We start from the raw sequence: 20,876 nt of genomic DNA on the forward strand, positions 1-20,876 counted from the left end.
TGGCGTAACTCCTCTCCCCTAACAAAAAGCAGAACTCAGCAGAACCCTAGCAAATCCCACGCCAAACCCCTTTTTCCATAAGAGAACATGGTGATAACGAGCGCATCAGAATCGCAGCAACAGTAATAAAAAAGTATCATCACTTGTACGAGTCTTCAGTAATGGCGTCTTCAGTATCCAATTTGAAGTCGCCGCCAATCCACCTCCACCGCAGAAACCCATTCTCCCTCCCACTACCCCTATCCGCTCTCTCCTTCCCTTCTTCTTCCCACCGGTTTCCCAGCCGTGCCCTGAAAACCCGGTCTGCCGCGGGCGGAATCAGGAGCGGCGGCGGGGACGGTTACTCCTCCTCGGCGGACGTGCTGAGGAAGCCGGTTGTCGTTCCGGAAGAGGACCCGTCCGGAGATTCTGAGGACGAGGACGAGGGTGATAATGAAGAGGTGCGGGTTGAGGACAAGATTTTGGAGGATACGGTGCCCCTTGTTGGGTTTGCCCGGATGGTTCTCCACTCTGGAAAGTAAGGCCTCAATTACTTCTTCGTTGTTAATTAGTAGTACCTAAATTGGATTGGGTTTCCTAAATTGAGGGGAGTGTCTACCATAATGACAATAGTTAAGTTGTTTCCGCTAGATAGTATTTTCATTGATATATGTGAGGAGAATGACATGACTAAAAATCCATGAAAAGTTTGGTTTTAGTCCATTTAGCTTAGTGGAAACTTGGCCTGAGCTGGGTTTCCAACGTTTTTTTTCTTTTAAAGATGGGAGGGTTTCCAAAATTGATTGGGTACTTATAGTTAGATTTGTGTGCACTGTGCACATGGTTAGTTGTAGACTAAGAGGACTTGAAAACAAGGATGATATTGTGTTATAGGCGGTTGGAATTGTGGCATTTCACGAAAGCGTGCAAGTGAACTAGGCAAATGCAGGCACCTTTAAGTCCTTTTGGGTCTGTTGTATTGACCAAGACTAGGCATGATTACGAATTAAATATTCGCAGCCTATCCGACAGAATATGGTATGTACAAAACATGCTGTGGTATTAGAAAACACTATTGTCCTGTGAGATTGCTCCCCAAACCAAACCGAGTCTTAACCCGATCAATCGCTCACAGTATGGGATCATATTTCACCTAAGCTGACCAATCAAACAAGACCCTTTGAAGCTTGAAATGCAGTGAGCAATGCGACTGCATTTTTGCATTTTGATATGCAAGGGAGTTGTTCAGTTTCCATGAGATGTATGAATGAGAGATTGTTTGCCAACCCAGTTGTAGGTTTGGAGTTATTGGTATCCCATTCATGTCAGCACTACCATTTGAACTGTTGACAAATCTAAAACTGCGTGGCCACTGCTGGAATTTTGCATATCATCGACTTATACTAGGAGACTTCCAACTGGTTTTACAAAATGCAGGCATGAAGGGTAGGGTATTGATAGACTGCCAAACTGGTTTTACAAAATGCAGGGGTAGAGGGTAGTTATTGATAAGATGGTGATGTATGCCAAAGATCCAACCTTAATTTCCAGTGGGTGGCGTGGTGTTTGGAAGTTCAGAAGAAAGCTCATCCACATGCCACTATTTAGTCCCTAAAATAGAATGAGAATCTAGGCTGTTAGGGAGCATTTGGTTGCTGGAATGCTATGGGGAAGTAATGTACTGATCATTGCTTGTTTTTCAAATGGAATGACCTTATGTGGTGAATGATGATTGCATCTATAATGTGCATTCCGGCATTTTTGTGCAAATGAAACATCAAAGTGCGTTGCAAGAAAAGTAAATTCCTTTCCAGTTTCACTCTCGCAGACATTGGTGCATTTAAGATTATGTTGCCTTTGAGAAATATAAATTTTGTTTTCATAATCTCCTCTGCTTAATCTAATTAGTTGGATATATAGGCAAGGACAAGGAGGCTTTGCCTTTGGTGTTTAACTATTGAAAGATCAAAACTGGGAAAAGTTAGGGGTACTAAAATTGGGTTTTTAATTTACGTATGTGGTACCTAACTATCAGGAATAGGAATTCAATGGTGGAAAAGTAGCTTCAATCCTTGCTTCTTGTGCACTGTGCAGTATTCTTGATTAGGGCATAGGAACGCCAGTTCTATCAGGATTCACAGCGCACAAGAGAATCAAATGATCTTCAGTTTTCCGTGTAAAGTTACATGATTATTCTGGATTATAGAGAGGCATATGGGGGTGGTAGTCGGATGATCTGTTCTTGGGTTTATTATTCAAGAGGATGTCATCTAGTGATACAAGTATACAACAAAGATCAGGTGTATTTGGAGTTCCTTTTACATGGAAACTGTTGGCTGGAGTTGTTCAATCTATTGAGAGAATCACAGTCCTTATGCATCCTATGGAGCTCTGTTAAAGTACCCTACGATTGGCTTTCAGTCAGCTCTTCTAACTGGTATAAGCGTATAGCATATTGACATTCTCTAATGTGGAAGCTTACTTTGCTCATGGTGATGGACCCCTTTTCTCGAAATTGTGTTTGTGGCCTAAATGATTAGGTCAGGGGAAATTTCTAACTGGAGGGCTGGGATCAGAAATCTTTTTGAGGTCATATGGAATGACTTTAGGTTTGAATCCCTTGGCAGTGCTATATTGAAAAGCAGAAAAGATTAATTTTAGCTGCAAATGTGAGAACACATGCTATCACTTTGTGATTGAGTCTTCTTTTAGATTGCCTGTGTCCAATTATGTTCTATCTGTTTGTATGCTTGGGTCTGTGGACATGTGTAAATTCTTGGTGAACCGTGGCTTTTGATTGCTTTAACTTGGGTTTGTGCTTACCGGGTTGTGATAATTGTTTTGCTTGCCTAGGCCTATCGTGTGGTTGCAGGCATAAACACATTAATTTCTTGCCTTTTGCTTAGCTTCTCGTAATATGTGGTTTTTTTTTTTTTGAAATCATTTTAGGCTACTGTTTCTCTATTTGGAGATGTATGTATTTCGTTTGGGTTGCGATGTGAGTTTATTTATAGTATCCCTAATTTGGTTTAAAAGATGGATGTCTAATTGTCTATCCTTTGGGACGGGTTATGAGCTTAAGGGTAATAATATCTGCAATTTGGGAACAAAAATCACCAATAAAGAGAGTTTTATCAGCAAAATATATGTAAGGATACCACTAATAAACACCATGAAATACTCTTGTAATACGGTTTTCATTTCCCAACATGAATAGTAGAGGATTATTAGTTAAACCAGTAGACAACCTCTGATCACTGATAATTGCACCTAACAATTTCTTCTTCCTCTTTTCGCAATGAGAAACGTTTCCATGTATCACAGGGTAGACCTTTCTTTCCTCTTGATGCATGTAATGTCTCGCATCATCAAACCTTTATCTTCAACTTCAATGAGGTATAGCTCTTCAAAAGAAAAGACAAAAACCTTCAATGAGGTGTACCGATGGTGTCCCTAGGATACGTGCTTTGTAAGTTGACTTGTTTTGCTTCATTAGATGCTATTTCATATATAATTTAATTGATGGTTTCCCCTCATCATCTGGCATTATAACCTGTGTGTTCATGGTGCTGTTTAGAACTTCATATCTAACACTGTTCAATTTATTACAGCTCTTTTTTTTTTTTTTTTTTTGTGGGGGGGTGTAAGTTAAGTTTATTAAGAACCAAAATCCTTACAGGAACAAACGGGGCATCCCCCTGAACAAGAAACAACATCTGCCTAGCTACAAGCAGCTATAGGCAGGAAAAACTAAAAACACCACTTAACCAGTCAAAGAGAAATAAGGCTGCATAGCTAGCAACAAGAAAAACAGTAGGAGGAATGTTCCACTCTACACAAGTAAGTCTGTACTCATCAGACTTCTTGATACGTCGCCAAGAAGCAATACAAGCTCTCAGGTCTTTGACAATTCTGATGAAATTTGGGGTTTAAGAACTGACAGCTCTTTGTTAAGAGTTATTTCCAAGAGGACATCTGATCTGGTTATCATGATTCATGACTTTCTAATGGATATTAATTTTTGCAGATATGAAAGTGGTGAAAGATTAAGTCCCCAGCATGAGAAGGTTATCCTAGAGAGGTTTCTTCCATATCATCCGGAGTGTGAAATGAAGATCGGATGTGGAGTTGATTACATCACGGTCTCTCTCTCTCTCTCTGTCTCGTCTGTGTGTTACTGTATACCCCTATGGCCCTATCCATAAATATTCTTATGTAGATGTACAAGAATGTACACGAGAACCTATTTACAGTTATGTCAAGTCGCGGTTGGAAAAAGTTTAAGACCCACTAAAATAGGTTGAGGATTTGGACTTGGTTTCCATGTTCATGATGCGTTGTGTTCTTCACCGCATTCAGCTGAAAATTACACCTCAACAGTTATTCTATTTTCATCTTTTAGCTGCTTAAAAAAAGTCCTACGGTATATGCAATAAATTGTTGTATGCATGTTTTTTTCGCTTTGCCTTTCATTCATGCTTTATTGTTATGCTTACATACCAAGCTGATTTTGTGATTTATTTGTGTTTTTGGTAATTGTAAATTTATGTGTAGTCAATAGTCAGCACTCAGCAACTATGAAGTGTTTGCCAAATTTCTTGTTGATCTATCAGTTTTTTTAATATTTTTTTATTGTTTCTGCCCGTTGTCAAATTTCATGCTGATAATACCCCCAGCTTAATTTGTTGCGTTCTACTTCTTACTTGTACGTGTTACGTTTCACCTTCCCCAGTCTTATAAGTGACTGTCCTATTCCTTCCTATTCCTATATCTTATTGTGTTGCTCTCTGATACTCTCATGCTATAGTGAACAATGCAAAACTAAAAGAACAGTATTTATCTGATATTGTCATCCTTATCTGTCCTCTAAATCCAGAAAGTCGAGTTCCTCTCAATTACTTCTCACTGTCACTGAATTATGCAAGTTTCTTGTCTCCGTTTGACAGATTGGGTACCATCCTGATTTTCCATACTCGCGATGTTTGTTCATAGTCCGGAAGGACGGGAAGGTGATCGATTTTTCCTTTTGGAAATGCATAAAGGGCTTGGTCAGAAAAAAGTATCCGCTTCACGCGAACAGCTTTATTCTCAGGCATTTCCGATGGCGTAGGCATATCGACTGGAGGTAGGTGTAGACATTCCAAACTTGTGCCGTCCTAGTATTGTATGCCTTTCTTTTTCTGTGTTGCTTTGTATGTCCTCTTCTTCTGGTGAAAGATATTCTGGAATTTAGAGACAAATATTTGGAATTACTGGTGGGAGAAACAAAAGAAAATACGAACTTAAAATATCAAGTGAGACTAGAAAAGCATTATTTTGTAAGGTATTGCTCCAAAAGTTGATTTGGTTTGTCCCCATCAACAAAACAAACATGTTCTCTTCAGAAATTCAGGCAGCATTTTAGGTATGTATCTTTTTTTGTTCCTTTGTTTTCTTGGGGCAAAGGATCAAGATGTACAATTATATAAGCAATGCTTAGTGATTTCCAACTTTTGAATTGATGTCATGTAACTCAGCTTGCCTGAATACCATCAAGTGCTATTGTATTTTTCTTGCTTGATCTTAGGCAGAAGTTCTGAATGAGTCAGAATCCTCTCATGTGGATGATCTTCATGTGATCTCTCGTGTGATGCGAAATGGGACCCATCACCATCCTCGTCTATGATTCAAACTGTTTATTGTGTATGTTTCGATGTGCACATTATTCTTGCATAAAATTGAGCGGATCAGATATCGTTATTCAAGTGAGCCAGTCATGTTTGTCACGAGAGAAATGACCGGTGAAATTATGATCTATCAATTTAGGTCTGTCAATGGACTGGATCCGATCTGAATCCAATAACGTCGATCCGATAAACCGATAATTCTAATCCGGTAATCCAAATACGGATCGGATCGGATTAAATCCGTTATCAATCCGAATCCGAACTTTATTATTTTAATATATATTTTTTAAAAACAGTTAATTTTTTATTTTGAAAAAAAAAATGTTTAAGAAGTTGTATTTTTATTTTAAATTTTAAATTTTTTAATATTTTTTTGAAAAATATATAATTTTTTTTGCTAAATTTTTTGAAGTACAAAAGTTTTCGAATTGGATCTGGATTTTTCGGATTCGGATTACTACTATCGGATTCGGATCTGTCGGATCTGGATTTGATCCGGTCCATTGACAGGCCTATATCAATTTCTCTCCGAGGGAAAAAAAAACCCTTAAACTTTGCAAGTTTTTGATTTTCATGAACACATCGAGACTTACAAAATGAGTGACAACGATTTTGGACTGAGACATTGGTGGATTCCCGTTAGGAGTCGCATGAAAAATAAAAATTGTCACACGAGAGGATCTTACAATTTCATAATTCAAACTAATTTGAATATTGTGACTGCTAGTGGTTATCAGCCAGGATCATGAGCTGACATGGAGTCTTGCCGGCCTATACTTAGTAGGTTTTTTATCAAGACAAGAAAGCTCTTAAATAATTGCCCTCTCTCTCTCTCTCTCTGCATGTATAGTAAGAGTGTATGTTTAGCTGTATATAATAAGATGGTATTCTCAAACATAGAACATTCTGACAACGTGCTCACATAAGAGTGCATCACTAGGTACAGATGTTCTTGTCAAAAAAAAAAAAGAAAACAAAGTACAGATGTCAACCCGAAGGGTTGGCCCCGTGGTCTTGGACTAAGGGATTTGCGCTCACCTATGGGATCAGGTTCGATTACTCTTTCGAGCAACTATTGGGGCCGCCTTCTTCTCACGCGTAAGCGTGTGAAAAAGCCGTGGTAGAGGCTATACGGATTTGTTCGATGTGTGCGCAAACTCGCTCGGAACACCCTGCATTTCCAAAAAAAAACACAGGTGTTACCATGAGAGTACTGGCTGATAAATCTGCTTACTATTGATGAGGTGAGCCAATCTGAAATTGAGTTCTCATGCCCATAATTGGGAAGTGCAAATCCTTGTGTCCCACATAATTGGACTAGGTGCTAAAAATACTTTTTTGGTTGGGGATATGGTTCTTAAATGAGTGCTCACCAAAGTTTGTTCACTCTCATTATACCAAAATTAGACACGCGTACGGCTTTTCAATGTTTCTGATGGTTCAAGTTATAAGAATGTTATCCATCCATTGATGATGGGGAAGATTGTGATGTGAAACTTGCTTTCCTTCTTTTAGGCTTTATTGATTGGTAGAGGAAAAGGTTAAGCTAGTGAAGAGAGAGAGAGAGGTGGGGTTTGCCCAAGCGTGGTCGGAGAGACGGATGAGTCCGGACAATCATCCTACTTAAGTTTTAAAATTTTCTTATGAGTGCAGCTGTTTTTTTTATGAAAACTTTAGAATCACGGGAAAGACTACAATATACACCACTTATTTGGGTGTGTATCATATGCACCTTCCAAAATGTTATGAATTATAGACAAAATGTTACGAATCGTATTGCTAAAAAGTTACGAATCAAATAAAGGTTACGAGATACACCAAAATGTTATGAATCATAATGAAAATGTTACGAATCGTATTACTAAAAAGTTATAAATTCTAGAACAAAAGTTACGAAACACGCTAAAATGTTATGAATAAATCATAAAATAGGTGCATATGGTACATCCTTTTAAGAGGTGTGTATTGTAGACTTTTCCTAGAATCATATAAAGTTCGTTTACCGTAATGTTCTTTTAAAAAATTAATACCTGCCCAACTAAGGTGTTTTTGAAAAGTTTTGAGAGAGACATTACTTGATATTTCGATGTTGATAGCATCGTGGATGAAATCATCAAAATAGTGTGGAAAATAATTTGTATCCTGATTTTGGTATAGAGATGGAACACTAGGTTCGATTCTATAGTTTGTCTTTCAAAATGATTTTCGCAATTCTTATAGAAGCATTTCAAAATTTATCTATTAGCGCTTAAAATTAAAATTCCAGAATTTTTAAAGTATAACTGAGACAAATTGCATTTATAACCAACCGGAATGTGAAAAATATACCTATTTGCCTTCTAAATAGGGGATAGATGTTCTCCGTTGTATGTATGTATATAACTATATATGACTGTCGTCTTCTACTCGTGTACAGATTGATCGAGAATATTTGCCATAATTTTCGGCTCCGTTTCAGAATACCTTTTTAAAAAATAAAAACTTATTTTACATTTTCAAATTAAAAAATAATGTAAATAAAAAATAATTTTTTGATTTTTTTTTTGTACCGTTCAAAAGATCTAATCTCAATAAAATCTATCAAACAAAATTCATATTGCTAGGAAAATTATTAGCATAAACGCATTATTTTTGAGCTTGAAGTTGTCTTCTTAAAAAATAACTACTTATTTTTGAGTTTTGAAACGGGCATAGTATTCTTACAAATTCTATAAGTAGAATTTGATATCGCCCGTCATATGTTAACAATTTCTTTAATACTAGTCTTCGTTCACCTAATATTGGAAATTCTACGGCCGTCCCTCGTTTGGACTATTCTTTGATTACTAGTATGATTTTCGGAATTTCATAGTAGCCAATCAGACCTCTTTGTTTCTTCTGTTTTTTTGTTGCAAAACTTTCGGTTAGATAATAATATCTCTTTCCGAGTTTGACAATTAGGTCTGGGTGCCTTGGGCTACCGGCTACCGCCAACGAGTCAACGACCTTTTGTTTTTGTTGTTTGAGCAGAATTTATTGATACCAAATGTTGTCCGCTATGTATCTCTACTATTGTATGTCTCTGCCTGAAGACACGACTCGTAATTGATATTTAACAAATTATCCAATTTTGTCTCTCTAACCTCTTGAAGGCCAAGGCCACATTTGCGAAATTCCAACTACATAACAACTTGTGCTATGCACAGTATCACATGCACATCGATCCTAAGTTGTATTGGGGTTAGAATGCATGAACTCTTTTCATGGTAACTACATAATGCATAATAGTACCTGAACAAAATTTTCACATTAAATGATCAGTACTTTACCTAATAAAGTTATAGTTGGATTGATTTGTTGGAATACAATTTGAATAAGAATTTTTTAGAAAAATAAGTTAATTGTCACTATATACGATTCTCTTCACCCTTGGCAGCAAGACGACATGCAAGAACAAAAGGGGACTCTTATTGAATAGTGCCGATCTCGAATTTCCATCACGGCTCCGAAACTTATGCAATTGGACAATGTTAGAGTTGTTACACTAAAATAGCCAAGCACCACTGGATAGAAGTTATAATCATATTTCATATCTACTTTGATCAATAACTGACCCTTGGGTTCATTTTTTTTCGATAAATAATTCATTTATCACATTAGTAAAAAGATGAAATCATTACAATAGCAGAAGAAATGCATGAGAGAGCTTCGAAAAGTAACATAATAATATTTTTCTACTAGCTGCTACTCACTAAACTTCTTTTTTTTATACATAGCTACTCAAACTTCTTTTTTTTTTGGTCCATTAAGAGCAATTTGAAGTGTGTTGTATCTTCCTCCCAAGCTTCTCCTCATCTGCCTCCTCCTCTTATTTGGCCGAATGGATTTTTGTGATCAATTTGTAAATCAAGTGCATAACGAAATCGAATGGAATTAAAAATAGGAATTTCAAAATTTTGTCAAATCTAATTAGATAATGCAAAATGTGAAGGTTTGAATAGCTGAACGGAAAAGGCAGGATTTTAGTACTTCAATGTCAAAAGAATTTTTTCTTATGGAATGCCTTTTTAATTTCGTATTACTTAGCCAATTAAAAAAATGTGTATAATTGGTAATGTTTCAAATTTTAAATTGGTAAGATTATGAAATCATGATATTCAATTATTCTTTTTCAGTCAATGGGTGTAGGATCCAACGGTCATTACATACGGATAATTTTTGGGTCTTCAATCTCTGTCGTTTAAGCTGCCACAGAGGACAGTTGTGAAAGGAATATTTTACAAAACCGTTGTGTGATGTAATATAGATAAATAAATGGAGAGAGAGAGAGAGAGAGAGAGAGAGAGAGAGAGGTTTTGACTTTTGCGTAGCCTCCGTATGTAAAATGTGGAGCAGAAAGTCTACACACACATACAATCTGTGCATAGATTGTGTTGTAGGGTCTACCACGGGTTTCACACAAATCATCCGAGCCGTTTATTAAATGTAAAATATTTTTTCAAAAGTCCCCGTAAAAAATAATCTCAATCCGATACCTATAGGTGCTCGATCCAATCATATAACTTTTCATTATCCAGAAATCTGAATGAAAAGTTAGATGGTTGGATAAAGCACCTATAGGTATTGGATTGAGCTTATTTTTTACGGAGACCTTTGAAAAAATATTTTACATTTAATGAACGGCTCGGATATTTTGTGTAGGACCCGTGGTGGGCCCCACAACGAAATCTTTTGGTGTGTGTGTAGCACAGTTCAATGTGGAGTACGTAGATAAGAGAGTGGCCAAATCTTTTACTCCATGTGAGATGTCTCTTGTTTTTTGATCTTCGAATCGAACTGGAAGTAGACGTTGGAAATCTATTAAGTTCCAATTTCCAAATTAGGTAAGGTTGTGGTCTAATAAGTCAGAAGGTGGGAATAAGTACTAGTGGATAAGTCTTATTAATAACTAGTCCAACCATTGGTGATGGAGCCTGTGATGGGATGGGGTGATGAACCAATATTTTCTCCCTGATCGGGTAAGCTATTGCTTAAGTCTGAACATTATAAGTTCAGTGGATTCCGTAGTTGATCGGGGGATCGTTACTCTATTTCTATTCGACCCACACAATCCATTAATAGTTGGCTATCCGCCATTTCACCTCTGCTTGGGCTCCAAAGACTCCAAACCATGACAATTCCTTTCTCTTCTCTTTGGTGTCGAGATATATATGATCCTATGTTATAAACACTGGTAATATCTGAGTAAATTATACTTTGAAATGCACACTTCGACACGTAAGACTCCCACATTTTAAAACAATGAATTTAGCGATCCTCGACACTTCCAAAGCTTTTCTTTAAAAAATCGGAGAGATTCGAACTTTAGCAAGGTCACAAATTTGTCAAATCATAAGAAAATTTAGTCATAGAATAGTAATGCTTCCAGAATTGTGTTTTACATAAATAAATAGATGAAGAATAATATAACGACTGCCTATTTCTTGCACATTCTTATTGTAATTTATAGAAGTCCACTTCTGCGATAACTGCAATCTAGGACATGTGGCACAGTAGTTCTCGTACCCGTTCTTCGTACTTGAATTATCAACATTCCATATAGCGTGTCCACACTAGAAAAGTATTTCGTTTTTGTAGTTCTTCTTTCAAAGATGATCAATTAATTATTTTGAAAGAGAGTTATTTTAAAATCTTGTTTCCTACAGACTCTTAGCTTAGCTGTTGAATTCGATTTCAACTTAACTAATTTGGTTACTTCGGATTCGAAATATGATATTATAACCCGGAAACCAAATTCCCTGTTTTTCAGTTTTTGTTTTTAAAATCCTTTTAAGCAAAGGTGAGAATACCATTAGAGTAAATAAATAAAGGCAAATGATTTTGGCACTCCAATTTTTTATGATGGCACTCCAAAACTTGTTTTTTAGTGTAAAAATTATACATAGCAGTATATGTTGAAAGACAAATTTTGGAGTGTCATCATAAAAAATTGGAGTGCCAAAATCATTTTCCATAAATAAAACATCCTCATCAGACTCTCTCTCGATCGAAATCCTAGCAGCTACATTTACCTTTTTTCTCCCTTCCCCTCCCCCTTTAGGGTTTCACAATCCTAATACGGCGGCGAGAGGGGAAAGCCATGATACTAGCTCTCACTCTCCCTTTCTGTTTTCTACTCCTTGGTTTGTTTTTTTGTGTCTCTTCAGATCAACGATTTATTGTCTGATCTCTCTTTTCTCTGAGAGTTTTGTCTCTCATTTTTGTGAGAATTCTTAGTTTCGCCTTTGGCGAATATTACGTCTAAAGATTGGGTTCTTTCAAATGATGTTGCTTCACAATGCATCCGTGTCAATAGTGTGCTACTATCCCCGTATGATGTCTTTGCTGGAACATCGATCTCGTGGTGGCTTGTCAGATCTATAGCTTTGAGGGAGTTCATTAGCGCGTTCATACTTGGTTGAAGTTCCTCTAAATGTCTGGATATTTGTTGTCTTTCTTCTTGACTAGTACTATATATCTTTTTAAGACTGCAAGAAAATATGACATTTTAGCAGAATGTGCGTCAGGCGATGTGTGGGGTGGAGTGGAAGTCATCAACCGTCTTGTACTTTTCTCGTTTTGTATCTGTTAAACAATTAGTTTGACTTTATCCAAAATATTTGTAATGAATTCCGTATTGTGAGTGTCATTAGGCTTACATCAATACCACCTTCTCACTTTTGTCAAAAATAAAAGGGAAATGATTTTGCCACTCAATTTTTTGTTAACGCCACTCCACTGAAAGCGTATTTTTGTAAAAATATACTTGGAGAGAAGTGGCGTTAACAAAAAAATAGTGACAAAATCAGCAGCCAAATAAAATAAAAATGAAAAAGAAGAAAGGTGCTGAGAAGTGGTAACAGCCAAGGTATGGAGCTTGACTTGTCAAGAGGCCCTTTAAAAAAATGTCGATCCTCTCTCTAATATATTAAACCACGCATGTAACAAGAATATCACTAGTATATAATACACGAATTTTGAGTGAAATCAAATCGATGGACTAGGTCATGTGGATTAATGTAGAAGTTCAACTCTATTATTATTCAACTATTGTATGGGATGACTAGTGCACCTTCTCTCTCAGAGTGTAATTTTATTTACCAGTTGTTCGTCTATATTTGGTCACGTTAGCCGGCAATCGTCCATTGGCGGTGATTAATGGTCAAATAGTTAAATATCAAAAAATAATAATAATAATAATCGACCAGCGATATAGCTTAATACAAACTACTAAATACATTTTACATGTACGCTAATTAAATTTTCTTCTAGTTTCTTGAGTGATTAGACCTATTTTTCTTAAGAGACAATTGTGTATCTGGCTAGGTTGCCCAAGTTCAACGATTTAGGATCTCGTCATGTACTAATAATTCTTCATGTGATGCATATTAGGGTCACTCAAGGTTTCATTTGATGATTGAACCGTTTGCTTTACAGATGTCGATGTGTACATCATTCATGTAATTGAATATTGAAAAGGGTTAGTATAGTTGGAATTAAAATTTGTATTGGGAGAAATGAACAGTTAAACTTCTATCATTCCATCTTTCTCGTGAAAAACGTGAATTAATAACACTATCGAATTGAACTTGGTTTTTTTGAAAGGACATATAAATGGATAATACACACCTCGGGACCATCATAAGTAATTTGACTAACTCAAATAAAAACCAAAATAAAAATCTCATTTTGCGTCACCTACAAAATCAGATGTGAGAACGTTTGACTTGAGCCCGCAAAGGTGCAAAAACAATTCTCCTATTCATGGAGCCAAGCGATTTTGATCGTTCATTTTCAGTCTTAGACCCTCCGAATTTAAATAAAATTTCTCGAGGAAGAGTTAAATTCTCTTGGACGTCCGGACCGTCCAAAACTCTTTTAGACAGTCGCGATTCACTTCCGCAAATAACTGTTCACGGAACCTTCCGTTAAAAAAGATTTTCTCTTTTTCTTTTTAAGTACTAATAATTTTATGGCCATGATATGAGACAACGTGGACGTCTACTGTGCTCCCACTTATCTCACTCCCATTGGGCAGCACATCACCATCATTCCCCCTCCTACCCCATCCTCATTGGTCCACGTACCCCCATAACACCCTTTTTTTTTTTTTTTTGATCCGCATAACACCCATTGCTTAAAGGCATCCCTCACTAATCAATACTTGAGTAAAATACATATCTCAGATAAAAAATAAAAGAGCTCGCACAATAAAGGAAAAGGAATTCTTTGTTCGTTTGAAGGTTTTGAAGGAAATTTTTGAAAGCAATGAAGAGAGATAGATAAAAAAATTATTAAAAATTGTGTCCTAAGATTTTTAGACCCCCAAAGAAAATGGGAAAAAATGAGAGAAAGATGACGAATTGGGGGATGGTGTTGTGTAATTGTGTGTGAAGCACCGTGTTGCGCACCTCCGAGCCGTCAGATTGTGGATCCAACGGTTTGGATCTCATCTCGGCAATAAACGGCTCTCGATTGTTGATTGCCGAGATGAGATACGAGCTGTCGAATGCACGATCCAACAGTTCGAAGGTGCACAACACGGTATAACACCAACCCGAAGATTGTGCGAAATATCGAAATTTTATTTTCTCTCTTCTTTTCCTTCAAAGTTCAAACCAAACAATGAAAGAGAATTTTTTTTTATTTTAAAAATTTCTCTTTTTCACAAGTTCCAAACAAAACCCTTTTAGGCTTTTGGTTTTCTAAAAAGACCAAAAAGTCCTTGGAGAAGCTCGTCGTAAAGCAACTCTCAAGCCTCGTTCCACTAAATTTATCTATCTACTATTTCTTGTCAAAAGTTAAGTTATTTTCTTCGAACTAAAACATTCAACACATTTTCTACTACTAAACTAAAACACCCAATATTCTTTTAAGAATTTTAGTTTAGCGAAAATAACTTGATTACGAATAGCTAAAAAGATTTATCCACGACTTCTAGATTATCGGAAACGCCACTGTTTTAATTGGCTAGAAAAGTGCGGGGTCCCGGGAGCACTGAATAATCTGTCCAGAATAGAGTAAACCCGACACTCGACACTTGTCATGCCACCACGAGTCGCAGCCAAGAAACGTCCGGGACCAGACACAGATTAAAAAAGATTATTTATATCATCAGCCAATAATGTTCTTCCCCCCTTTTCTCTCTCTCTCTTTCTCTCTCCAGCTCTCGCTCCTCTCTCTGTTGAATTTCTTCTCTCTTCTTTTCCAAAATCAACTTCCATTTCCTCCTTCAATTAATTTCCGCATACCCCTTTTCGTCTCCATTTCATTTCACATCACCTTATCTTCTCGAAGTAGTTGCATCCGTTTTTGGCTCTCTCTCTCTCACAACTTTTATCTCTGAGCTTTTTCTTTAGCTGTTAAAATCCTTGAACACTACCCATCTTCTCTGTTTAGGGTTAGGGTTTAGAATTCAGTCGTCTGATGCACAAAATTATGTGCCTGTCGTGCGACTTGTTTGGCTGTGAATTCAACAATGCTGATCTCAGATTAGTATTCGATTTGATTTGATTTTCTTTTTTCTGAAGTCTTGCAATCAGTGCGGATCAAAAAAAAAAAAAAGGTCTTGCAGTCAGTAAAGTTAACTTCAGTTTTCCAGCTTGATTTTCCGTCACTATCTCTAATTCACTACTGCTTCGATTTTTTTTGTAAATATATATTTACATGTATATGTGTATAAGCATTTACAGAGTGACAGATACAGAGAGAGTGGGGAGAGAGGGATCAGAAACTCCTATAGATCTAGCTTATGGTATTGATTGGATTGGCTTTTGAAAGTGTTGTTTTTATTAGAGTATAAAAAGGAGCATCTCCATTCGACTCTATTGAATTTTTTTTGTTGAGGGTTTGTTAGGGTGGTGTCAGATTGAAAATTTATTAGTTACTGGTTTACCACTATGAACTTCAAGAACTTTGGAAATGAGCCGCCGGCCGATGGTGGTGGTGGTGGCGGCCGGCTGCCTGAGGCTTTTCCGTTGGCTCGGCAGCAGTCAATTTACTCGTTAACATTCGACGAGTTCCAGACATCTCTTGGGGCCGGGATAGGGAAGGACATAGGGTCCATCAACATGGATGAGCTCTTGAAAAACATCTGGAGTGCTGAGGAGACACAAACCATTGGGTCCACCTGCGCTGTGGGCGGGCAAGAACCGGGTGGTGGGTATTTACAGAGGCAGGGCTCGTTAACCCTACCGAGGACGTTGAGTACTAAGACGGTGGATGAGGTCTGGAGAGACATGGCGAAAGAGTATGGTGGTGGTGGGGGTGGGGGTGGTGGGGGATCGAATTTGGGTATGCCAACGAGACAGCCGACTCTGGGAGAGATGACACTTGAGGAGTTCTTGGTTAGAGCTGGGGTTGTTAGGGAAGAGAATCAATTACCTGGAAATAGCAATAGCAGTGTTTTTTTCGGTGATAATTCGGGTTTAGGTTTCGGGTTTCAGCAGCTAGGTAATCAGAACATAGGGTTGATTGGTAATAATAGGCTTCCCGACAGTAGTAATCAAACTTCCATACAATCAGGGAATTTACCCTCGAGTGTAAATGGGATTAGGTCAACAGCACAACCGCAGCAGTTATATATCCCACAGTCCCAGCAGCAGCAACAGCAGCAGCAGCAGCAAATTTTCCCCAAGCAATCAATTCTACCTTATGCCAATCCCATCATGCCTATACCAAGTAGCCCTGCAATTAGGAGTGGGATTGTTGGAAATACTGATGCATCGTCGATGAATGGTAATTTGGTGCAGGGTGGTGTAATACAGGGCGGAGGGATGGGTATGATTGGGTTGGGAGCTGGTGCTGTTACTGTGGCAGCTGGTTCTCCAGCAGTTCATTCAGATGGGTATGGGAAGAGTAATGGAGATACATCTTCAGTTTCGCCGATTCCTTATGTGTTTAATGGAGGTATAAGGGGAAGAAAAGGCGGGGCTGTGGAGAAGGTTGTTGAGAGGAGACAGAGGAGGATGATAAAGAACAGGGAGTCGGCTGCTAGATCACGGGCTCGTAAGCAGGTGAATTTCTTAGTTTATTCCTTCAACTCTCCTGTTAGTGTATCTACTTCTTCAATTGGAATATTATCGTACTTGTTTTGTAGTTTGTGTGTTCGTATGAGGAATTCCTTGTTACTTGTTAAGGCCTCCAACTCAAAACCAATTGGCAATGAGTGGAGAAGTCGTCTAGGCTCATATATCATATTCTAGTTTTGGAGGAGACAATTTAATGATGTGGGACAAACTCCAACTCTCTCCTGCATGTGTGACCCCCGACTCACAAGTGGAGAAGTAAATAAAGGATCGATAACACATGGATCACAACAAACGATGGTGCACTTATGGCAAAAACAAGGGGGAACCAACTAACAATCAATAACGAAATTCTTCGAAACCCTAGCTTTTATATTATGTTAAAGCATCCAACTCAAAACCAATTGGCAATGAGAGGAGAGCCCCCCAGACTCATATACTAGTTTTGGAGGAGACAATTTACTGATGTGGGACAAACTCCCGACATTATTTACCAGTAATAAACCAGACACATCTAGATCATCCGAAATTAGACCAGTGGTTAAGTCCATAATGATTTCTTTGTTTAACACTAATACTTTTAGTGTCTTCTGTATAATTAAAATTGCATGGCAAATGATTTTTCTGTTAATCTCCAACTCAAGGTTTGATTTCACTAAGAAGAATCATATATTTTGCCCTTGAAACAAATTGGTAACTATCTTCCGAAACAAGAGAAGAAAGACTTGATGATTGTTTCTCTCAGGATAACATGATAAATAACCCATGAGATGTGCGCATGAAGCTGTATATTTTGCTACAGTAGGGGAATGAGCTATATTTTGAGTAGCTTCCATTGGCGATGCCTTCGTTATACGCATACAAGCAACGACGGTAGTTGTTGAGAATGTACTCATTTGTGGAGACTGGAGCTGTTGCGTCTGTGCTCCTCAAGTGGGCAGATATATACAATTCTAAAGGACAAGTCATCAAATTCCAGTGGTAAATTCCACGACTATTACAACATTGGGGCTTAAGATAAATATGCAATAACACAAAATTCAGCAGTTTAAGGTTTGGGCAGGCGGACCTTATTTTATTGGCAATATCTTCCGTTTCAAGTTTGTTTTTTACTTCGCTTCTGTTTGAGGCAAGGGTGAAAATGAATCCAACCTTTGGCACACAAAGTAAAATATAACAAATATTTTTCTGCTCTTTGAGTTCTGCTCTCATTAGCATTCTGCTTTTATCATCCATGTTTATACCGCCCCACGGTTCATGAACGAATGGGTGGATATCTTGTGAGGCAAAATGGTAATGTGACAGCAATCTGATAGGACCAGAGATGACAGATTGTGAGAAGCTACATCCATAAAAAGTTTCAAGGATCTCAGTCATTACAAGGTAATGGAACACAACATTACCTTATAGTGTACCACCTAGATTTGGTCTAACATTGAACACGTTTAGACTCTACTGCTTCATTTAATGCTTTTATATGTATATGAAAAATTGGGGCCTAAAAATCCATACTTTTTCCTTAGATTCCAATATTCCATATATTATTTTGTTTTGTTCAGATTAAGTATATCTAAAGTCTGTTGCAATGGTTCTCTTCTGGACTTTTGCCAGGCTTATACTACAGAGTTGGAAGCAGAAGTTGCAAAACTGAAAGAGGAAAACGAAGAACTGCGCAAGAGACAGGCACGTCTTGATATTTTTGCCCTTTTTCTTTAGTGTCCACGTGGCTTAGGCGATTGCGTGTATGTTTTCGTTTCAGATGTTAGCATGTATTATATAATCATCAGCTTTACTTTGTTGCAGGCGGAAATAATGGAGATGCAAAAAAATCAGGTATGCTGCACCTGCTTCTGTTTTTATTTTTTTTTAAAGTTATAGTGGATGGCTTGTTATTTATAGCCCTGTAGTTTCTCACCCTGTAGTTTCACTCATCATCTCTTTACCCTCTTATGTCTTCATCCACGTGAGCATTTAATAGTGATTGCCCAAATGCAAACAAAGGAAGAACGGAAAAGGAAAAAACAAAGATTGTAAATGATAACTGGCATTAGGTACTGCAACAATGCACAGCACACTTTCCAGTCTGAACTTTGTTGTGGAAGTTGACCTAATCTGTTTTAACGGCAGTATTAAGTTGGAGTATTGTCTTCCGTTTTGACCCTTTGATTCTGCAACCTTTGCTTCAAAGAATCTTGTGATGTTTTTAATTTAGAAAGTCACCTTTGATCTAGTAGTTGAGGCCTGGATCATCTACAGTCTCCATATGCCCATGAGCCTCTTTATGTACAGGTTATTGGCAACATAAATAGGAATTGCAAAGAGAATTCAACTTATCTACCAAGTGCTATTTTAATCTACTGTTCACAATGGTATTTAGTATTTACTGATCATAAGATTCTTTTACATGCTCATTGAAGCCCTTTTGGGGCATTGTACACTCAATGTGTTCATTGCTTTCCAGATTGAATCGTTATCTGTCCAAATAAATACATTCGTGTAACTTATCAAAAAAAATAAATAAATACATTCTTGTAAAAATAGTCACAGTTTAGGACTAAAAGGTGGAATGATGGTTTTTGCTGCTTTTCTATTTCGTGTTTTACTAAATTTTATAGAATCTAGTCAAGTGCGAGTACATCTCTCAAACTTCAGGGGTGGTGGAGTAGCATCTTATTGTTGCATTTGGAGTAATTGCTAGGAGGTAGGCCCTAATGACACAGAGTGGTTGCCATCATCATTGCAAAACCAAATTTTTACGTCAGTCCAAGTGGCGGAGCCACTTGGGGACGAATGGGGGCACGCGCCCCCACTGAGTGTTTTATTTTTTCCTTTTCAGATTTTGTATTTTTCTTATTTTGATTTCTTAAATTTTTCTTTGTTTAATCACTTCAATACATTTTGTATTTCATTTCATTCTTAATTTTTTATTTTAAATATTACTACAATTCCATCACACTGGCGAAGTGAGATGTCTAATGCAAAAAATAGCCACCACTTACCATTTGAAACTCTCCAATGAATAATGTCCAAATTCATAAGTGGCTAAATCATGAGTTATATACATTATACTTTATTAATTATTTACAATTCCGAAAGTAGTATTGTAGTTGTTGATAGAACCCACAACATAAAGACAAAGTTAAAGGTTTAAGGACAAAATTTGTAAAGAAAAGTGTAATTTTTTTTCCTCATTGGATCAAATTGTTGAATATTTTTCTCTTAGTAAATGTATTAGCTTTTTCTGTTATTTTTAGAACAAGCGTTCTTTTATTATTTTGGATTGCTTAATATTACAAATTTTTTTTTTTTTGAAGTGCGTTTAAAAGGTGCCCCCACTTTTGTCAATTCTTGGCTACGCCACTCCAACCTCACTATGGTCATTGTATTATTTAGCATCGGCATTGGTTTTTGAGAGATTTGCAGAATCCATGGATAGTTCTTTTGGGAATTACTATGTTTTTGGTTTGGACACATTCAGAGCTAGGTGGCCCCTTCAGCCTCTCTCCTCTTTTTGATAAGATCAAATGTCAAATCCGATATGCTTGCATTCAACAAACTTTAGATTGTGCAAGATGCAACTTGACAAGATTCTTTTAATTCTATTTTCTTGTTGATGTATCCCTTTCTGAGTTTGTATTATTTGTACACTAAAGGTCTTGGAGACGATGAACAAGCAGCAAGGAGTCAAGAGAAGATGCCTGAGGCGAACACAGACTTGCCCATGGTGAAGAGTTTGATTGTGATTTGATTGATGAAATTTAATTACGAAAATAGGAGGTGCTGTGTATATTTAAGAGAAATATGTTTTGTGCTGTAGATCAAAAGAGGCTTCATCTACGTCGGTGCATAGACAAAGTTACATATGACTCTGGTCTTGCCTCGGCCCTAGACATGGGTGCCATGGTCATTGGGCATCTGCGACATTAGTGCATCTAGTTTTTCTTTATTTTCTTTCTCTTTGTACCGAAAGGATGGGAGTTGCGCTTCGTTGTTACTTTCAGTTTCCATGAACTCCTTTTGCTGCTTCTATGTAATCATCATCCATAGGTAAGAGAAGGGAGCAAACACACGGTGTACGATATATGTTCCCAGTGTACATCTGTTCCATAGGAGTGAAAACTCTTATTGCTTTCCTGCATTTTGCTTCTGGTGCTCTTTTGTGAGATGTAGGTTTGCTCTCCATATC

The 20,876-nt window shown here is 37.4% G+C and overlaps 2 protein-coding genes across 5 annotated transcripts; both read left to right on the forward strand.

The window, feature by feature from the left end:
- LOC131331212 (protein DCL homolog, chloroplastic) lies at positions 1-5,527 on the forward strand. The gene is made up of 3 exons (XM_058365097.1): positions 1-517; positions 4,007-4,121; positions 4,926-5,527. Exons 1-3 carry the CDS (start codon positions 162-164, stop codon positions 5,106-5,108), a joined length of 654 nt encoding a protein of 217 aa, XP_058221080.1. The 5' UTR covers positions 1-161; the 3' UTR covers positions 5,109-5,527.
- A 9,265-nt stretch (positions 5,528-14,792) lies between these two features.
- On the forward strand, positions 14,793-20,828 carry LOC131331210 (bZIP transcription factor 23). Of its 4 annotated transcripts, XM_058365095.1 has the most exons (6): positions 14,794-15,192; positions 15,229-16,678; positions 18,302-18,373; positions 18,494-18,523; positions 20,344-20,414; positions 20,508-20,828. In XM_058365095.1, coding segments are annotated over exons 2-6 (1,290 nt in total). In that variant the 5' UTR covers positions 14,794-15,192; positions 15,229-15,562; the 3' UTR covers positions 20,509-20,828. The 4 variants fall into 4 exon arrangements, 2 of the variants coding, with proteins under 2 accessions (XP_058221078.1, XP_058221077.1); XM_058365094.1 differs by having other exon boundaries at positions 20,344-20,828; XR_009201333.1 differs by lacking the exons at positions 18,494-18,523; positions 20,344-20,414; positions 20,508-20,828 and adding an exon at positions 18,007-18,073 and having other exon boundaries at positions 14,793-15,192; positions 18,302-18,343.
- Positions 20,829-20,876: the final 48 nt, after the last annotated feature.

This window comes from Rhododendron vialii, chromosome 6a (assembly GCF_030253575.1).
Source record: "Rhododendron vialii isolate Sample 1 chromosome 6a, ASM3025357v1".
NCBI classification, from domain to species: Eukaryota; Viridiplantae; Streptophyta; class Magnoliopsida; order Ericales; family Ericaceae; genus Rhododendron; species Rhododendron vialii.

Coding starts and splice junctions, on each gene's coding strand:
- LOC131331212 (XM_058365097.1), top strand. CDS start 162: ATGGCGTCTTCAGTATCCAATTTGAAGTCGCCGCCAATCCACCTCCAC. Junction 518..4,006: donor ATGGTTCTCCACTCTGGAAA/GTAAGGCCTCAA, acceptor TAATTTTTGCAG/ATATGAAAGTGGTGAAAGAT. Junction 4,122..4,925: donor GTGGAGTTGATTACATCACG/GTCTCTCTCTCT, acceptor TCCGTTTGACAG/ATTGGGTACCATCCTGATTT.
- LOC131331210 (XM_058365094.1), top strand. CDS start 15,563: ATGAACTTCAAGAACTTTGGAAATGAGCCGCCGGCCGATGGTGGTGGT. Junction 16,679..18,301: donor GATCACGGGCTCGTAAGCAG/GTGAATTTCTTA, acceptor GACTTTTGCCAG/GCTTATACTACAGAGTTGGA. Junction 18,374..18,493: donor AAGAACTGCGCAAGAGACAG/GCACGTCTTGAT, acceptor ACTTTGTTGCAG/GCGGAAATAATGGAGATGCA.